The sequence below is a fragment of the Rhea americana genome, unplaced genomic scaffold, assembly GCF_003343005.1.
Source record: "Rhea americana isolate MKP2758 unplaced genomic scaffold, rheAme1 scaffold_7, whole genome shotgun sequence".
NCBI lineage: Eukaryota > Metazoa > Chordata > Aves > Rheiformes > Rheidae > Rhea > Rhea americana.
The window spans coordinates 11,717,609-11,734,870 of record NW_028186867.1 but is presented as its reverse complement, the minus strand read 5'-3'; the positions used below and the strand labels follow the sequence as shown (position 1 = coordinate 11,734,870).

At 40.0% G+C, this 17,262-nt stretch overlaps 1 protein-coding gene across 1 annotated transcript; it reads right to left on the bottom strand.

Moving 5' to 3' along the window:
• Positions 1 to 1,336: 1,336 nt before the first annotated feature.
• IL1R2 (interleukin 1 receptor type 2) lies at positions 1,337 to 14,138 on the bottom strand. Its single transcript, XM_085321449.1, has 9 exons — positions 14,125 to 14,138; positions 12,510 to 12,640; positions 12,160 to 12,418; positions 9,638 to 9,812; positions 8,073 to 8,247; positions 6,604 to 6,669; positions 5,393 to 5,528; positions 3,051 to 3,196; positions 1,337 to 1,704 (listed from the first exon to the last, which is right to left on the bottom strand). Exons 1-9 carry the CDS (start codon positions 14,136 to 14,138, stop codon positions 1,577 to 1,579), a joined length of 1,230 nt encoding a protein of 409 aa, XP_085177575.1. The 3' UTR covers positions 1,337 to 1,576.
• Positions 14,139 to 17,262: the final 3,124 nt, after the last annotated feature.

Here is a 17,262-nt window from a genome sequence, read left to right as displayed (position 1 = left end):
AGAGGATCTGAGGTGTTTAACCTTTTTATGGCACAAATATTCCATATACCAAAAGTTCTCTTCCTTTTCTACCATTTAGTCAAATCCAGCCCTGCTCCTACAGCCAGATGTGCTATAATGCTGTTCTTGGATGGAACAAGAACAAATCACCTTTTGAAAGGTTGTACTTATTAACAGATCRAATTTGTTCTCTAGTTAGAGACTAGCAATTGCTGATAAAAATGATCATTCCTGATGTACCTAGAACTTTATTGTTTTTCTCATGTTCCTTCTAACAAYAGTTTCCCTATAGCTTTCTTCCTTCAAAGAACAGCTATTCTAGTAGATTCACTTTTCTGCACACTTGCAGCCACCTTTTTCCTATCTGCCCATAAAACATGTATTTCTTCTCATCTTCAGCATCCTGCACTAGACAATAATAATTCCTATGGTCTTATTTGGTTATCACCAATGGTTACCAGTTGTTTCCTGATCTGCATCAAGACTCTAGTTAGATTAACCTAAACAGGTAGTGTTTTGCATTGTGAGTATTCAATTTGCACACTTCCATTTAAAGGATACATAGTTCCTGAAACTGCACCAGTCTTAGACAGGTGCAGGTTGATTGTTCATGGAATCCATTCCACACTTTTATATTCATATCAGAGAAGAGAATCAGGTCAGCAATAAAAGAATTAGAAGCACAGAAGGGCAAGATTGCACATCATTACTGGTAATCTGTCAAATCACTTCCAAGAATAAAAGCTGATATGAGTCAAATGATTCTCAAAACAATAAAACATCCTCCAAATTCTTTTCATGGCAAAGATAATAACATGTTACAGCTGCCTATGAATCTCTAGCTATGAGAGATCTATATATTAAATAGATCTGAATTAGCCAGTGTGCAACCATTACGTTGATGAAGTTATCTCTGGGGGAGGGATATTCTGAAATAGGACACTTAAGCAAAGAGTAATCCAAATAGTTAAAAACAAAACAAAACAAAAAAATAATAGATTTTCTTTGGAAAAGTTCATAGCTGCACAATTGCCATGACAACCATATTTGGCTCTGGAAAGAGGAAAAAAATCATTCTTTTTATATTGAAGTAAAGCAAAGTGAGCCTGGGTGCATAAGAAAACTCTATTTTCACTCTAGTGTAGAATAGTCCTTCTAGAGCAAGCCTTCTTAATTTATTTTTTCAGATTTTAGGATTTTTCTTTTCCTTTTTTAAAATGATGGAAGTAGTGATGATGGAATAATGGAAGTAGAAAAAGTGAGACTACCTCCTTTTCCTTACACTTCATGCAATCAGGACACAAATCTGCAATTGTAAGTGTTCCAAAAATAATATAAATTACACTGTAGTTGCAAAACAATATAAGGAGGTTTCCTGCACCAAGCAGCATTTTATGCAAACTTATATTTATAACTTAGTCAGATTATGGAACACTTGGATAAGAGGAAAAGAAGCTGATACGCGTCCATCCACTGGGAAAGCAGCAGGCCTGATCTGAAATGTCTCTCCATGTCTTATGCGGAGGAAATCCAGAATGAAACATTTTCTGTTGGTGGCTGGAGAACACTGCAAAGTTTAAACCTTCGCTATTGTATATCCTTTATCAGCTCTCTGCTTCCAGCACTTGTGTATGCATACCCCCACCATGATCACACAGGCCAATGCGACAGGAATCATTGCAGTGTACCAGGACATGCTGACAGCTGGAAAAATAAAGAAATGAAATATTTTCAAAAAACCTCCCAGGAACATAATTCTCTAAGTACCACGAGGAGAGGAGGAAAACACAGTAGAAAGGATGTGTGTAGATTAACCTTTCAACAGGGTGGATCATCTGTGAGAGGAACAGGCTAATTGATTCAGCGCTTTGGGAAATGGGTTTATCAAGGAGGGAGGAAGATATTGGAAAACAATAGAGGGCGAGAATTTAAAGTTTGGTCTTTTTGCATATACRTGGCTCTTCCCAACCCCTGTTCAGAATAACTATATGCTCTCTTTCTTAATTTGACCAAAGCAGAAACACTTCAAGGAACACTTCAGGAAATCAAAGCATTATTTGAAGTGTCCCTCACCCCTCCAAGTGGAGGAAATACATAACAGCTTGTCCACTCTGGAGTTCCGTATGCAATTTTAACATACAGCAAAGCCTGTGAATCATTAATGAACAAGCCAAAGCTGTGATCTTCTTCCTAAAATATATGCAGTTTCCAAGACTAGTGTAAATCCACACCATTTTGRATTATACCAGCCTGTACTGGCTCATGAATTGCCTCCTCTATGGTACCTGTGTAGCTCGTAGAAGATGTGAGCAGCATGTCATCTAACTAAAATCCCTCATCATCCCTCATCATMGGATGCTTTAGTGAGTCATGAGTTATAACTCATAATGAAGAGTGTAAATGTTCATGTGCCTTTCTAACATGATATGAGCAAGCCTTAGTGATTCATCAACATTATGCAAAGAAGCAATTAGCATTGCTTCACATTATTTTTACAGCTGATTCTTGGCCAATGGTCTCTCACATTGTAACATTAATTGCATTGAGCGTAGGGCTTCTTTTTCCATCACTATGAGCCAAAATACCAACACCCACCCTAATTTACACTTGTTTGGCAGCAGTCTGTGGATGAGGAAAAGGAATACTCTGATCCTTGTTCTGCTGAAGTCTTTCCCTCCCCGCCCCCATACTTGTTGAGGCATTGGGGGAGATCTGGCCTTGTTGCATCCAATGGGGGTTTGCCACTAATCTCACTGGGGCCACTATTTCACATAGTATGTCTACATTTTACCCCTATCCAATGAACAGATGTAACAGCACAGATCCTTATGCCTGCAAAAAAAGTCAATAAGGGGTCCCCAGAAAATGTCTTTTGTGCACAGGCTATTCTAAAACACAGTGTAGGGTCTACAACAACTAATTTTCCTAGGCAATAATTCACCCTAGTAATACTTCTGACAATATAAATGGCTTGGACGATAATTTAGCATTAGAATAATGAAACCAAGTATCACAGGTTTCTCTCTAAAATAAGCTGTCAAACTAGCTACCTTCTTGCTTGACTCTTGTTGGTAGTACTTGGTATCCRTATCTATTCTGGGCCAGACACTTGAAGTCTGTGTAAAAATCCACTTCTTTGACAGAATCAAATATCAATGGCACTTCAATGAAGTTTTCACCATTTTCTGTGGTTTCTCTGAAAGAAAAAGAAAAATAAAATTTGAATTCCTTAATAAACCAACTTTTCCCTATTTGATATGTTCATTCGAACAGAGCATAGCAGGAAAATGCATTAGGTATTTGCTCATTTCTGAACCAACTCCTCTACATTAGAGGACATCCATGTCCTCTATCCCAGTTGTGCCAACAAATTGAGTCTTCAGTACACAGTATCCTTTCTGCACTAATTGAATCTTCCAGGAAAAAAATAAGAGCTGGATTTGTCCTGCCAAAATAAAGAAAAGGGAGGGGAGAAAAGCAAACAGAATTCTGTGTACCTTTGAACTCTCTGCACAGCAGGGACAGACAGACCTAACTCCTTCCATCTAAAACCTGTTCATTTCTTCCTATATGCTGGAAGAAGACCTGTGGAGACCACAACCTTGCAAATGTTCACTCAGGAAACTGAACCACTGTTTCTCCATAGTATGTGCCCAAGACCAAGAGCGTAGTACAAGAAACTGTCTAAAAAGTTTCCAGCTTACTTTAACCTGATGGTATCATCAGTGCAACTGTTTAACAGTGGTTTCCTAGCCACAGTCAAACATTGTCTCTCAGTATCTTTTAGTCACTGCTGGAGAAGTTATCCATCTGCTCTTTAATGATTTGTTCATAAGCCTGCTATGCGTTGCCGCAGCTGAGTCCCCTGCAGCCTCATCACAGTACTGTACCACAGGAAGGCAGCAACGCAGCAGGGGGGTGCTTTGCCAGAGATCTCAGCAAACAGTTTGTTTCCCTAGTGACATTCAATGTGTTTCACCTTAATGCCATTCTGAAGGCTTCCAGCCAAACTGAGGTGGTTCATGCACCACAGGCTCCCCAAGCTAGAATGGTCTCTTTGCTGGTGCARTTATGTAAGAGTCTACTCATATGAGTGAGAAACTATATGTGCCACTCTCCTAAAGCCTGCAGAGACTATAGCTATTCCACAGCATACTTCAGGGCTCCTGAGCATGGTTTTAAGGTTCTCCCATTTACCCACCTACACAACATTATAAATCAATGGTCTCAGTCAAGTTGTAGGGAATATCAGCACACACAAGGGCTCAGGCTCACAACTTAGTTACCACATCATCTCCAGCTACAACTGAGCAATAGATTGGACATGGCCAGGTTGTTTTCTGGCACTGAGGTCAAATGGCTAAAAGCAGCCTGTATCCATAACTGTTAAGCACTCTCATCCCTCAAAATAGGTATGCTACATCCCAAAGTCCTGTTGGGAATGTTAAGTCCCATGTTAAGTCCCAATCCATAGCCAGGATCTGTTTGGAAAGGTGCTAGTTGGAGAGGAACCAGTTTAGCCATTAACACCATGGACAATGATGTTCCAGAGCTCAAGAGCTTTTCTGTGTTTGTCTATCAGTATAGGCAGAGCCACAGTGACCCAGATGAGAGTCACAGGCTTTTTGGACAACCTCAGACCTAAAAGTATGCACTCAGTGCATACTCAGGTGACAGGTACTAAAAGCAGATCTTCCTCCTCCTAGCAGAAAAGCCGTGAGGTATGCAGTTATGAAGCAACTCAGACTGTTTCTGCAAGACAGGGAGAGACAACGGATCACTGCAACAGGATGTGGGACATCCTCCTTCCCTCTCTCACTAGTATCCCTCCCTGATGCTTCCCTGGTGCCAGCTCTAGCACTCACTGGGCCTCTGTGTGTCAGTGTAGCTCACAAACACAGAAAAGAACAACCCTAAGGGAAAAAAAATAATAATTAAAAAAAAMCCTCAAACCACTGGATCATTTTCTGCTGTGTTAGTGTGGTCAGTGAAGTATGTCATGAATGTGAGCATCAGCACAAGGGAAGGGATGTTGCAGCTTCCCTGGCAAGGGGAGAGATAAGAGAGGTACTGGGGAGAATCAAATCCTGTTGCTTTCTGCTGCAGTCAGCTCTTGCCTCAGCTCAGCTGCCCGTGAAACTATGCTTCTTAGGAAATCAAGTGTAAGCTGCTAGAATGGCCCATTTGGCTTATGGCAGCATAACATGAACAAAATCCAGAGACAAAGACTTAATTTCAATCCTCCTGAGGCTTTCTGGTTTGCCCGTTTGTTTGTTTTTCAGCTCTCACATTTACCTCGGAACTGTTCATTTCCCATTTCATTACATGACTTTCAGTTGCACAATGCAGGTTAAAACAACAACCACAACAGAACTCTTTCAGCCCAACTTACTGTCGTTCCCCTACTGTAACTCTGCTTTGCTCATAAGCCACATCAACTATGGTATCATTTGCGAGCCATTCCACTTCAGTATAGAAATGGCTGCTCAGTCCAACAAACACTTTACATGGGAGAGTCATCCTGGAGCCTGTTGTAAAAAGAAAGATGAAAAAAATATTCAGAGACATACTAAGAACTGCTCTTTCTCTTGGTGAAAAACAGCATCTCTGGTGGAAGATCGAGTTCCTACACACACCAGCCACCACCGCATTCAAAACTGAAGTTAGCCCCTGATTGTTTTTGATCACCTACTCCTTGGCAGCAAGATCCTTCTGTTTGGCTATCATTCCCCCAACTAACCAAATTACTTCCCATTGCAACAAGTAGTAACTCTTGTACTGGACACATTCATTAGGAGGCAAAACTATGGTCCTGTGACCTCCAGTGATAAAGTGATGGCACACAAATTCAGGAATTTTGTTATATCAAGATAAAGAGTCTTCGCACATTATATTGAAAACACAGGGCTCAATAACGCATACGACTTATTGTTACGTCTGCACAGATGATGATAAAAGGCTCATAAATCACTCCAGGAAGTTATATAGGCAAGAGATTGACTTAATAGTACTATACTGTTGGAAAGAAAGGTGTCAGTGAAAACTAAGAGTTACAGGACATAACTCTATGTGTATTACTCAAGTTAAAAAAGCATGGTGTAAGATATATCTGGCATTTTCTGAGGAGGAAAGGGAACAGAAATTTCTTGTCATAATATAACCATCCAAGAAAAATTAAGACCCTATCAAGACAAATAACAGATGTCTGGGTCAAACATTAAAAAGCAAAGAAAAATATTTCCTCTCAAGAGAGGTAGATGGCCTGTTCAAAGCTGTCATTTGTTAGACATATTTCAAAAAATACTGAAAATGAAAGTTCTTAATGGAGGAGAAACTCTACATAGCTTATCCAAAGATATAACATGGTTTTCTTGCTTTGTTAGTTGCTAAAATCTCTAGCAGTTTTGCTTTTGCTTCCCCTACATGGAAGATAACATCCAGTTGTAGAGAATAAGAAGCAAAAATCACTACAGTACAGATCCTCAGCTGATGCAATTGAGATGAACAGAACTAGAACAATTTATACCAACTAATTACAGTCTGAGAGGCCCTGCTCCAATTTTTCTCTGGTTAGATATTTCCAGAAATAACATTGGGCCTTACCAAGAGCAGCGGATGTAGTCTTTTGAGTTGGATACACAATTACTGGAGTAATTCTTTTTTCTTGTTCTGGACAGAGAGAGAGAACAGAGAGTCGGTGCTAGCACAACAGAAAATTTGGCCATCCTGCCAACACTATAAATAGAAATGTGCCACATTGCTCAGCATCTTTCATTTCCCAGTTAAGCATTTGATTATACCCACTGTCAAAAAAAAAATTTTTTTAATTTCAAGGCCAGATATGTTCGTGGAAAAAGTGAGATAGAATCAAGCCCACATCTTGATCCTGAAAGCAATGGTCATATGCGGCACCACAAAGAGTTTATGGCAGATGAGTTTGGAAGCAATGGTAATAGCAAGCACAAAGCACACTCCTCTTCGTGAGCACTAAGTGTGGAGATCCTTGCACACTCATTCTCGACTTGCAAAAATGAAAAGCCCAAGAACTTAAGCAGAGAATGAATGTATACATGATAGTAAAAATTAGACCTGGCACTGGCAGAGTGCTCTTACTTCAAAAATTGCTTTCTCTAATAGATACCAGTAAATAACCACAGGAGGTAGCACTCATAGTCTACTCCTTCCAGAGCCCTATTTTCTCACTTGTGATTTTATGCTTGAAGGCACAATGCTCTGTACTTSGATCTGCTGGGTAGCAGATTATTGCAATTTAAAAGCACATCCTGAAGATTTCTCTTTGTCTCTGCAAGTTACTGTATGTAACTGTAAGTACTCTGAAAGGTTATTGTAAGAAATCTGCAATCTTTGAGCAATTAATTTACATACTGCAAGCAGGGGGCAGAACGGTGGTAATTGCAAGTGAGGAGAGGTCAGGAGGGTTTGATCCGCCTTGTGATGACAAGAGGACAAAAATGGGTTCAGGCCTTGTGGTCTTTGCAGGCTCTGAATTGTGCAGCCCTGGAGCTGCCAAAGCATCTCCTGGGCTGGGCGGCCAGACTAGATGTGGCACGCCTGTCCTCTGGTGGCTGAGCTGCGCACTGGCACTGCGCGCACTGGAACACTGTCCRCAGCCATACAGCCAGCAAGGGAATTTTGTTTTATTGGTTTGTGAAATAGTGGCTTTCCCCCATACCTATTAAGTGTATGTTGAATGTTTTATTTCCTAAACCCTTTGAAGTCATTTTCAATGAMCCCCATGACATAAATTATTCAATTTAACAACTACGGGCACTTGCAACATTGAGTTGTGTCTCCCACAAACGTGCTGCTAAATCCCAGGGGAAGTGCAACGGTTAGCCAAAGTGCTGATCCRAGTCGCGTTGAGGGTGCAGTGAGAAAATCTGTTGGATCAGTACCAACAACAAGCTCTTCCGGCGTCCCACTTTTTTGGTAATTAACTTGGCAGTGCTGAGAGACTGAACATGAGTTCCTCTCCTGAGTTTCACTAACAAAGACAACTCTGGCAAGACATTTTCTTAAGTGCTGCTATATTGTGAAAGGTGAATACTTGCCAACAGTCTGCAGCTGAATTGTCCTGGTGATTTCATACACTACACCTTCAAATGGAAAAGGCATCTTGCAGGTATAATAGCCAGAGTCTGTCGGTAGTACTGAAGTGATGATCAGAGAAGTTGAACCTTCCAGTCTTACAAATTTTTCATTGTCGTCTTCCAAAGGCAGCGCATCCTGGAGAAACGACAACAACTAGTATTATGGCTCAAATAGATGTGGGTCTTAGAAGACTTGATACACTCTATATTACTTCCAAGTGAAATCACTTATCCTCTTATCACTTATCCTAAGTGTCTCATAAGTTCATTTATGACTGTGGAATCTGAGCACCTCCRTTTTCCCACAAAAGAGCAAGTTCTTCAAATGTGTAACCATCTCTAAAATACTCTGATGCATTGCATGAAGTGTGAAAAATTGCTATTTTAATATACACAATGTGCAAGCATAACTTTTCAAAAGAATGCACATTTTAAGACAGAGATGTAAGAGGCTCTTTCCTGAGCCTTCATAAGAGCAATCTTATAAGAGACAATTACATTTTAGCAATCATGCAAGTTTTCACACTATTTKCACTATTACTTTCCCTACACGATCTTAAAAGCTGTGATAAATTCCTGAGCWGTATCCCTAACACTGTCTTCATACACAGGTTGGAGCTCTGCTAGGAACTGTTATGTTCTTTCTCTATGAAGACAGGGTAGCCCTTTCTGACAGTCATGACAGTTTCTGACAGTTATGTTGTGAAGTGAACTTTTGACTTAGATAAGTCAGTTATAGCCTGGTTCTGAAGGAAAACCTGCACAGAGAAACTTTGTTAGTGTGGTATCAACCATAGCATAGGCACCGCTATATGAAACCATCCTAGGGGTTTATGTCCTATGTTTAGAGTGAGAGCTGCAAGAGGCAGAGCATATGATCATAGTGTGGGTGTAAATGAAAGTTAAATCACAGTATGAAAAAAGTATAAGAAGAATCCCACGCTGTTCAGTGTAASATTTGACAGCTGTGGCCAGTCAAGTGAGGGATATTAGGCTTTTCAGGCAAAACCAGGCCTGCTTACTTGAAAAGTAGGCTTGGACTAGCAAGTTAGGCAAGAGATCACAGTAAGCTTTRTGTAATAAGTCTGTTTGCAGTACCTTCAAATGCTGTATTTTGATTGATAATGAAGATTACACTGCCTGAACACAGTTCACACAGGGGACGCATACAACAGGCAGTCATGTTTTATGGGATTCACTACAGGGGCCATAAAAAGAAACTCACTACCAAAGAGGAGGGCCTGAGTCAGGGTAATCTGGTCTAAAAAACAGTTACACTCACTGTGAGAGCATATAACCATGCAGCATTTCAACCATCTCATGCATCACATCCTCCTAGGTCCATTTTGTAGAATCTCTCTTAAAATTCACATCTGTCCCCCAAATCCCAGAATATAATGCCATACTGTCAGAACGTTAATAATTTTAACACCCTCATATTCAAGAGAAATCGAAAGCAGAGATGTATCTACCTTTACAAGAGAGATGGTATTAGGCTTTGCACAAAGAGAAATTGAAAGCTCTACCTTGTACCATTTGAGCTCCAAGTCTGTCTTATTTTGTGTAAAGTCCCACAGGTCAGGGCAAACAATATTTCCAGCAGTGAAAGTGAAGAGGACTTGGAGATAGGMGATCTCATGAGCTGCTGTTTTTTCCACGACTGTGAGGTGGATGGATACCTCCGCACAGTAGGAGGCATTCCTGCAGACAGAGTAGGGGAGACGTTCAGCTGTGGGCATGCACTTGCAACGAGAACTCAGGTTACACTTTTCAAAATCAATGGGAAGTGAATTTGAAACTGGACAGCCGCAAGTTAAARCTGATTTGAAACTGGTAACTGGTAACTACTGAAACTTTCTCTCTAATAAACGAGCTGATGTGACCCAGGTCAGTATATTCCTCTCCATCTCTGTATTTTCTGCTGATATAACCAAATCCTGAACACTCTGTGGTCTCAGAGGTGYTCTCACTTCCACAATCAAGCCCTCTGTCCCTCAATCTGAGGCCTCTATTTTGTATCATTCATTTCTTCATTACTCTATTTGTCTCCTTATCCATTTCTAAGAGCCCAAGACTGAGGTCATACCAGTAGGATGCTGGAAAATCACTGATACTGGTTTTGGCACAATCCAAACATGTTGATATACCCTGAGGCTAAGTCATGATTTTAATTTTGCAAAGAGGGAAAAAATGTGTCTTCCTAAGTAGTAGCAGGTGCGTCATGAATGTTCCACCCATTGCTTTCAAAGAAATCTTAACTGTAAAAATCCTAATGACTGGGATGTAAGAAACAAATAAAAGCTTAAAGCATGCATTAAAACACATCTGCAGTTACTGTTGCACAACTAATAGGCATTTCTCTGAGTATATATTGTTTTCCATAGAAAAGAAGGCTTTCCTGTTTTGAAAGTTTAACAATAACTTTTTCTTCTGGCCCATGGTAGCAATCACTTCTAGTCCTGAGGAGGAACAACCTTCTCTTTCTGTTTAACTGATGCAGTAACAAAACCGGCATAGATCATTTGGAGGGGGTAGGTTCTTAAGTCCTGTCCTTTCCAACCTCAGAGAGCATGCCTCTGAGAAACACCTTTACACATGGCAGCATTTAACTTCTGCCAGGGGTCCCTAAAGTGAGGGTCTGTGTGTGCTGGGCTGAGACCTGCTGGAGCACTTCTCCATGTTGCAGGCAAATGGACTCACACTACTGTGGGAGCAGTCTGTTGGGCTGTCACATACAGTTTGGGTTCCTAAATCCAAAATATTTGCTCAACAGAAGCAGAGATCTGCAATGTTTGTCTGCCCTCATTTTAAAGAGTGTTGGAAAAATGGAGTAGTTGAGGAATTGAAGCAGAATAGTCCCCCCAAAAGGGATAAAAATTAACCCTTCAAAGTCTCAGGCAACCAATCCATCCTCTCGGACAATGACTTCCAACCTTTCATAATTCCAGCTTCACTATCAAAGTCTTCTCTTCTGCCCCACCACTGCAATCTCTGCTAAGACATGCAGAAGGAACAACTTATTATGCAGAGTATAATTTATTAGCTTGAGTTTTACCTGCTCGTCTCTTCTACTATTGACATACATYGCTCTTGAGGTATGCCTTGACAGCAGGGAAACTGTACTTTATAGAGGCAACTCCAGATATTGAGATATGTTTTACACCATAAATCCCAGAATAACAAGGTGCCAGTTCCCAGGTGCTTACTAGAAGACCAAATGGAAAGCAGAGCTGGCAGGGGACAAGGACACAAAAAGCCTTCCAGAGTTGGGAGGTTCCAAAGTTCAGACCCTAACAACAATAGTTAGTTCCTTCTTCCTCAGTCCTCCACAAACGTAGACTCTGGTTCCTCTTTTGAAACTATAGAGCAGGCTGCTGGACTATAAAACCTCAGAAATGACCAGGAAAGCTCAGAARTCATGGCTCAAGTTTCACCCTATTGTAGTATCAGAAGTCAAGTACTCTTCTAGTAAATACACTAGCTGTCAGGTCTCATAGGATCTTCCAGCAAAATCAAGGCAATCAAATTCTGTTTTTGTAAAGTAGAAAAAAAAAGTAAGATCTAATTAAGATTTAGAATTAAGATTTAGGAAAAAAACTTCGAAGCCACGGTACCCAGGTATACACTTCATAATGCAATCTGTAATGAGAATGATACTGTTTCCTTCTCTAAAGTTACCAGGGCTGCATTCTGTAGAATTGTGTCTACAGTATATTTCTTTTTTGACATAACTATGACTGACTCATAAATAAATTAGAATAAAATATTATGTGTGCTATTTCCRCATGATATTGCAGTCAGAATAGCAATATTTGGTCAAAATTTATCCAAATGGTAATATATTTAGGAGTCATAMAATGCATTTAATAATTCTAGCATTCCACATTTTTTCTCTAATAAAGTTGGTGAGGAAATGATCTTATCCAAACTTGCTACAAGATAACCTGCTGCAAGATAGGCAAGATAACTAGATCTTAGAATCAAGCTAAGAATGCATTTTAGATACAGTCATCTTGGTAGTGCACTGGATTTTATTTTCAATACCTACCTTCTGGTGCAGATATACACTCCTGAGTCTTCTAACRTTGTTGGTAAAAACCAGAGTGCATCTCCTTTTGCCCAAATTCTTGCATCTTCCTCTCTTCCTGATATCATGGTCTTTGAATCATTTTTATACCATGTGATATTAAGGGTCAAGGCAGAAAAATCCAGATGTTTGTATCTGGGGGAAGGGCATTTCAGAACCACAGGTTCTCCATGCAGTTCATAGTAGTGTTTGAAAAACACGGTGTGATCTGGGCATTTTTCTACATAAATCAGAGATATTTTTATATTACTATTAGTGTGTCACATTAAACAGGTGGGAGAGAGAGACAGRAAAATGAAGCATATCCGTACCTGTGCTTTCCACTTGCTGGATTCTGAAAGCAGAGGCACCCATTGTGCATGCAGCCAGGACAAAGAAGAGCCCACGTGTCTTTTCCCAGARGAAATGGGAAGGAGAAGACTGGAGAAAAGCTTCTTGAAATCTGCAGCAAAATTTATTACAAGACACAAGATACAATTAAAATACTCTACATTAACTTGCGTATTGTAATAGTTTTTACATCCTTAAGAGTTAACTGTTCTTTTCCTAACTGCATAACCTGGTGAGCATTGGTTCACCCTTTGTGAACAGAAGGGCTTCTTCATCTCTAATTCATGCAGGCAGACTTGTGGAATAAGAGCATCTGGCTTGGCACGAACACATCAGTTCTGTCACATTCTTTTCACTCCAGGAGACGCCAACAACATACAACAAAATGCTGCTGTCCTCGCAGCTTTTTGGTGCGACAGTTAAGGGTGGAAAAACATAGCTCTGCTTATTTTGCAGTAAGATGTGACTGGGGCACAGGCCATACCTGAATTAGCTGTAGCACAGCTGGTTTGGGTAGCCACAGGAGTAAAAGTGCAGCAGAACAAACTTTAGCACCCTACACAGTCTCTTCAGGTCTCTGGTTGTACAGCCCTCACTAAAGCCTGTTTATCTTTACCTTTCCCACTGCCAAAGTAGACAAATTAGCATAGCTCAGGCTGCTTTTTATATATATATAATTTTYTATACACACACATATATATACATAGTATTTCTACCTGCTGTMGCTRTACWAGTCCARYACAAAAATGTAAATTAGCACCCTACACAGTCTCTTCAGGTCTCTGGTTGTACAGCCCTCACTAAAGCCTGTTTATCTTTACCTTTCCCACTGCCAAAGTAGACAAATTAGCATAGCTCCGGCTGCTTTGTAAATATATATATTTTTTTATACACACACACATATATATATATAGTATTTCTACCTGCTGTAGCTATACAAGTCCAATACAAAAATGTAAATCATATACATTTAACCTTAGCCTAACACTATGATTATCCCGTAGGACAATTATTAAATAACTGGAGAACTACTTCAAATTGTATCCAAAAGCAGAAACTTATTTCTCACGGTATGAATACAGTCATACTCAGAATTACATACAACCATAGGCATCTTCTATGTATCCATACTGCTTGTATTTATAATGGTTATTTATTCATAGTTTCTCCCCATTCCAGTGGCTAAATTTAGCTGACATCTAATAGTTTGACTATAATAAACTATTTTCAGCTTATTATCTTCTTTACAATAACACAGAAGCAACAGCTATCTCAGTAATCCTGTTTCATACTAGTAAGACTTCTCTCCTACGGCTGGGTCTGCAAACACCTCCAGAGAACCAGGACGGAGCAGTGACTCCTGTCCTCGTAAAGCAGGTGTCGTTGTTTCCTGCTTTAGTAAGCCTCATGGTTCAGGTATTATCCTGTAATAGAGAACTTATTCTTTAGATAGTTCACCCTGTGAAAGCACTTGGCTRTTTTGTTCAGAGCTTTCAAGTCCCACCAGTTTGGTATCTAGCAGTCTCCACAAGCCCCTATCCAATCTGAGGTTTTAAGGGCAGTTTTCATTCTCAAGTTTCCATCAGATTCACTTACCTGTGGTTCTGCATTCTTTCTGGATTAGTTTCTCCTGAAAAGATGTAAGATCAAAAATGGCTACCAAGGAGTTTTTATAGAGTTTAGCTCAATACAAAACGGAAATTTGTCTCTTGTTGCCCAATCAGGTTTGTGTCAGAACCAAATGACATTTTAGACACACCTTTCTTTCCTTCCGTAGAGTGACAATGAGAGAAAGAGAGGGAGAGCGAGAGAGAGAGAGAAAAAAAAAATGTATATGGGTTTCCCAAAAAAGAGGAAATGACTGCTAAATATATGACTAAATTTCCCTTTTTCTGACGAACTGTAGTTTGCATACACTCATATTTTCACATGACTATTTTACATTTACATCTACTTAATATAAAACGTTCTCATGAGGAACGAGAGGTATCTTGCAGCTTATTTGGCATCTAAATAATCACAGTATTCACATACTGTCTTTTTAAAGTTTTCTTATGGACAACGTGGCAGGATTTTCTTCTTCTGTGATTTCTCACATCAGCTGTGAATCACAAATGTGTTAGTTTCTCATCCCTTCCTCATTTAYATCCACCTCTGACACAATTTGCATTAAGGTTCTCTTTATAATTGGGTATAAAGAGTTAAGAGATGTAAGCAGATTATGGCCTCTAAGATCATGAGAAGAAAGGGTAAGACAGGGGTTATGAAGTGTGGTAATGTTGACCTCAGCCTGTCTTGGACAGGGCTAKTGAGTGGAGAACTTTACCTGGAACTGGACCACAACCAAATTTTTCCTGGGTATTGCCCACACACAGATATTTCCTGCAGGCAACTCTGTACTGGTTACAATTTCTTGGTCTATCATCAGGGACTGGTTGTCATGCATTTCCTTCTGCTAGCCTGTGAAGGCAATGTGTGGTATCTGACTGACCTGTCAGACCTGGAGTCAACGCACAAGTCTCTGCTAGCAGATCTCAGTAAACCGTCCCCATAAACTTGGCAAACCTCAGCTGAGCAGCCTAGGTCTGGATCACCGGGGTCCTAGTCTGAGAGCAGGGCTTCATGGTGCTGTCATAAACCAAATAATGACTAATAAAAACAACATAGCTGTTTACCATGGCAACAATGCATGAACCCCTCGCATACTATTTATTAATAAAACTCTAACATAAACCATGAACTGTTTATTTAACTGATAAAAGCCTCAGTTATACTGGAGACATCAAAATATTGCTTAAGAACTTTACGTTTGATGGTTTATGAGACCATGCTGTCATCTTCTACACAGAGAAGAAACACATAGCTGGTGATATCTGTTAATGTATCACAGCTTTGGGGGATGTGTCATACATTTGTGTTGCACCTATTCCTTTGCACAGGCAATAGCCATCATGTTACAGCAATTTTAGTGAGTAAGCAAGATAAAAAAAAARATCACAAAGTCCCAAGTTTATATCTGGCATTCTCTTTACAGTTTTTATATCCTGATCAACAGTCGTTGCAAGGGTCACAGTAGCTATCTGCCCCACAGATGGCTGTCCCACTGCTCTTAAGCAATCCTGTCAGCTATAAGCATGAAAGGCTGGTAAGGAAATAAAGTTAGCTAYAGCTCTGTGGTGCTGCACATTCTCTGTCAAATGAAAGGAGTCATCTCCATTGATGCTAGACTGCCACATTTGGGGAAAGAAGCCACTGTAGTGGCTTTCTGGAGCTACAGCGCTTCTGAGAATCTGACCTTATGAATTCTAAAATGATTATAGTTCTTTCTTTGACAGTTCGGGGACAGAAGGACCAGACAGAAGGACTATCAGGTAAGAAGACCTGTTTTATATTAGAGCTAATTCAGGTTTTTTGCTATGTGATAGTCTTTCCACTTATGCAACAGAGGTGGGAAGGTCAAACGGTAACTTCATACCACAACAGAAGCCAGACAAATTCTCAGGAAATAAACTCGGACCTTTGCCAGACTCAGAAGGAGCAAAATTGCAGGAAATGCGTTTTAATGTCTTTAAAATGCAAATTCATTGTATTCAGTGGATGTCAGCTCCTACTGCCCTTCAGCACAGATAAGGACCAATCCTGACTTGCCCTCCAGGAGGCAACACTTTGGAKCTCCCATCTCTATACACCACCAGCTACCATTTTTCCTTATATTTCTACATACCTAGACTCTTTGAGAATACAACCCATAAGAAAATATAGCTGAAGCTGGCTAAAGGATTTAAAGTGAATTCGTAGAGCAATAATGTGTGCTGTCCAGCCTTAGAAAACTAGCCTAAACCCAAGTATATACAGAATAGCAATGCAGTTCCCGATAGTATCATGTCTTYAGCTACAGTTAACAAGGGTCAACACTTTCAATCAACTTTCTTCAGAAAAGTCCCAKCCTGGCTATCTTTTTCCCCATAAAGTGTTCTGGTCACATGCCCCAGTTCCAGGACTTTAAGTAGCATGTTATATCTAGAGGTGCAAAAGCCTGGTTTAATATAGCTCGTGAGGAAATGAAAGATAGAACAAGTATTTTTTTTAGGAGCTTTGTGCTGAGAAAACCTTGTCACTTTGCGGTCTGTTATTATTGAGTATTTATAAACAGAAATACACAAGTCTAGCATCTATATATATAGACTCTTTTAGGGAAGCTAGTGTCATTCTGTGGTTTGGCTGTGCAGCTGATTCATTTTTACAGCTCAAGATGCTGGAGCACAGCTGTGAAATTCCTGATTTGAAGATCAGACTATTCCCCACATGTCTCACTCTTTGCTCATCTCAATAGATAGCTACTTCCCACATCAGGGCTACATGCAACAGTCTTGCTACATTTGGGTAGATTTTTCTTCCCTAGGAAATCCCACTAAAACAGCCAAAATATATAATATACAATATAATGTATAATATAATGTATAATATCTAGCATTTTCATAATTCTTTACAACAGAGGCTTTCACAAGCAAGGTCCATCTTTTTATTAACCCTTGTTCATGGAAGGGGAAAGTCAGGCATCAGAGAGGGAGGGATAAGACCATTTGTGTGAGGAATGGTTAAAGGTACCAGCTTTTCCTTTTGACTCCCAGATTCTGCTTTCTTTCCTGAAGGAACTCATCAAAGTAACTCTGTGGTTAATGGTGAGTATGACACCCAGGAACTCAACTCACATGAATTTTGCCATTTATTCTG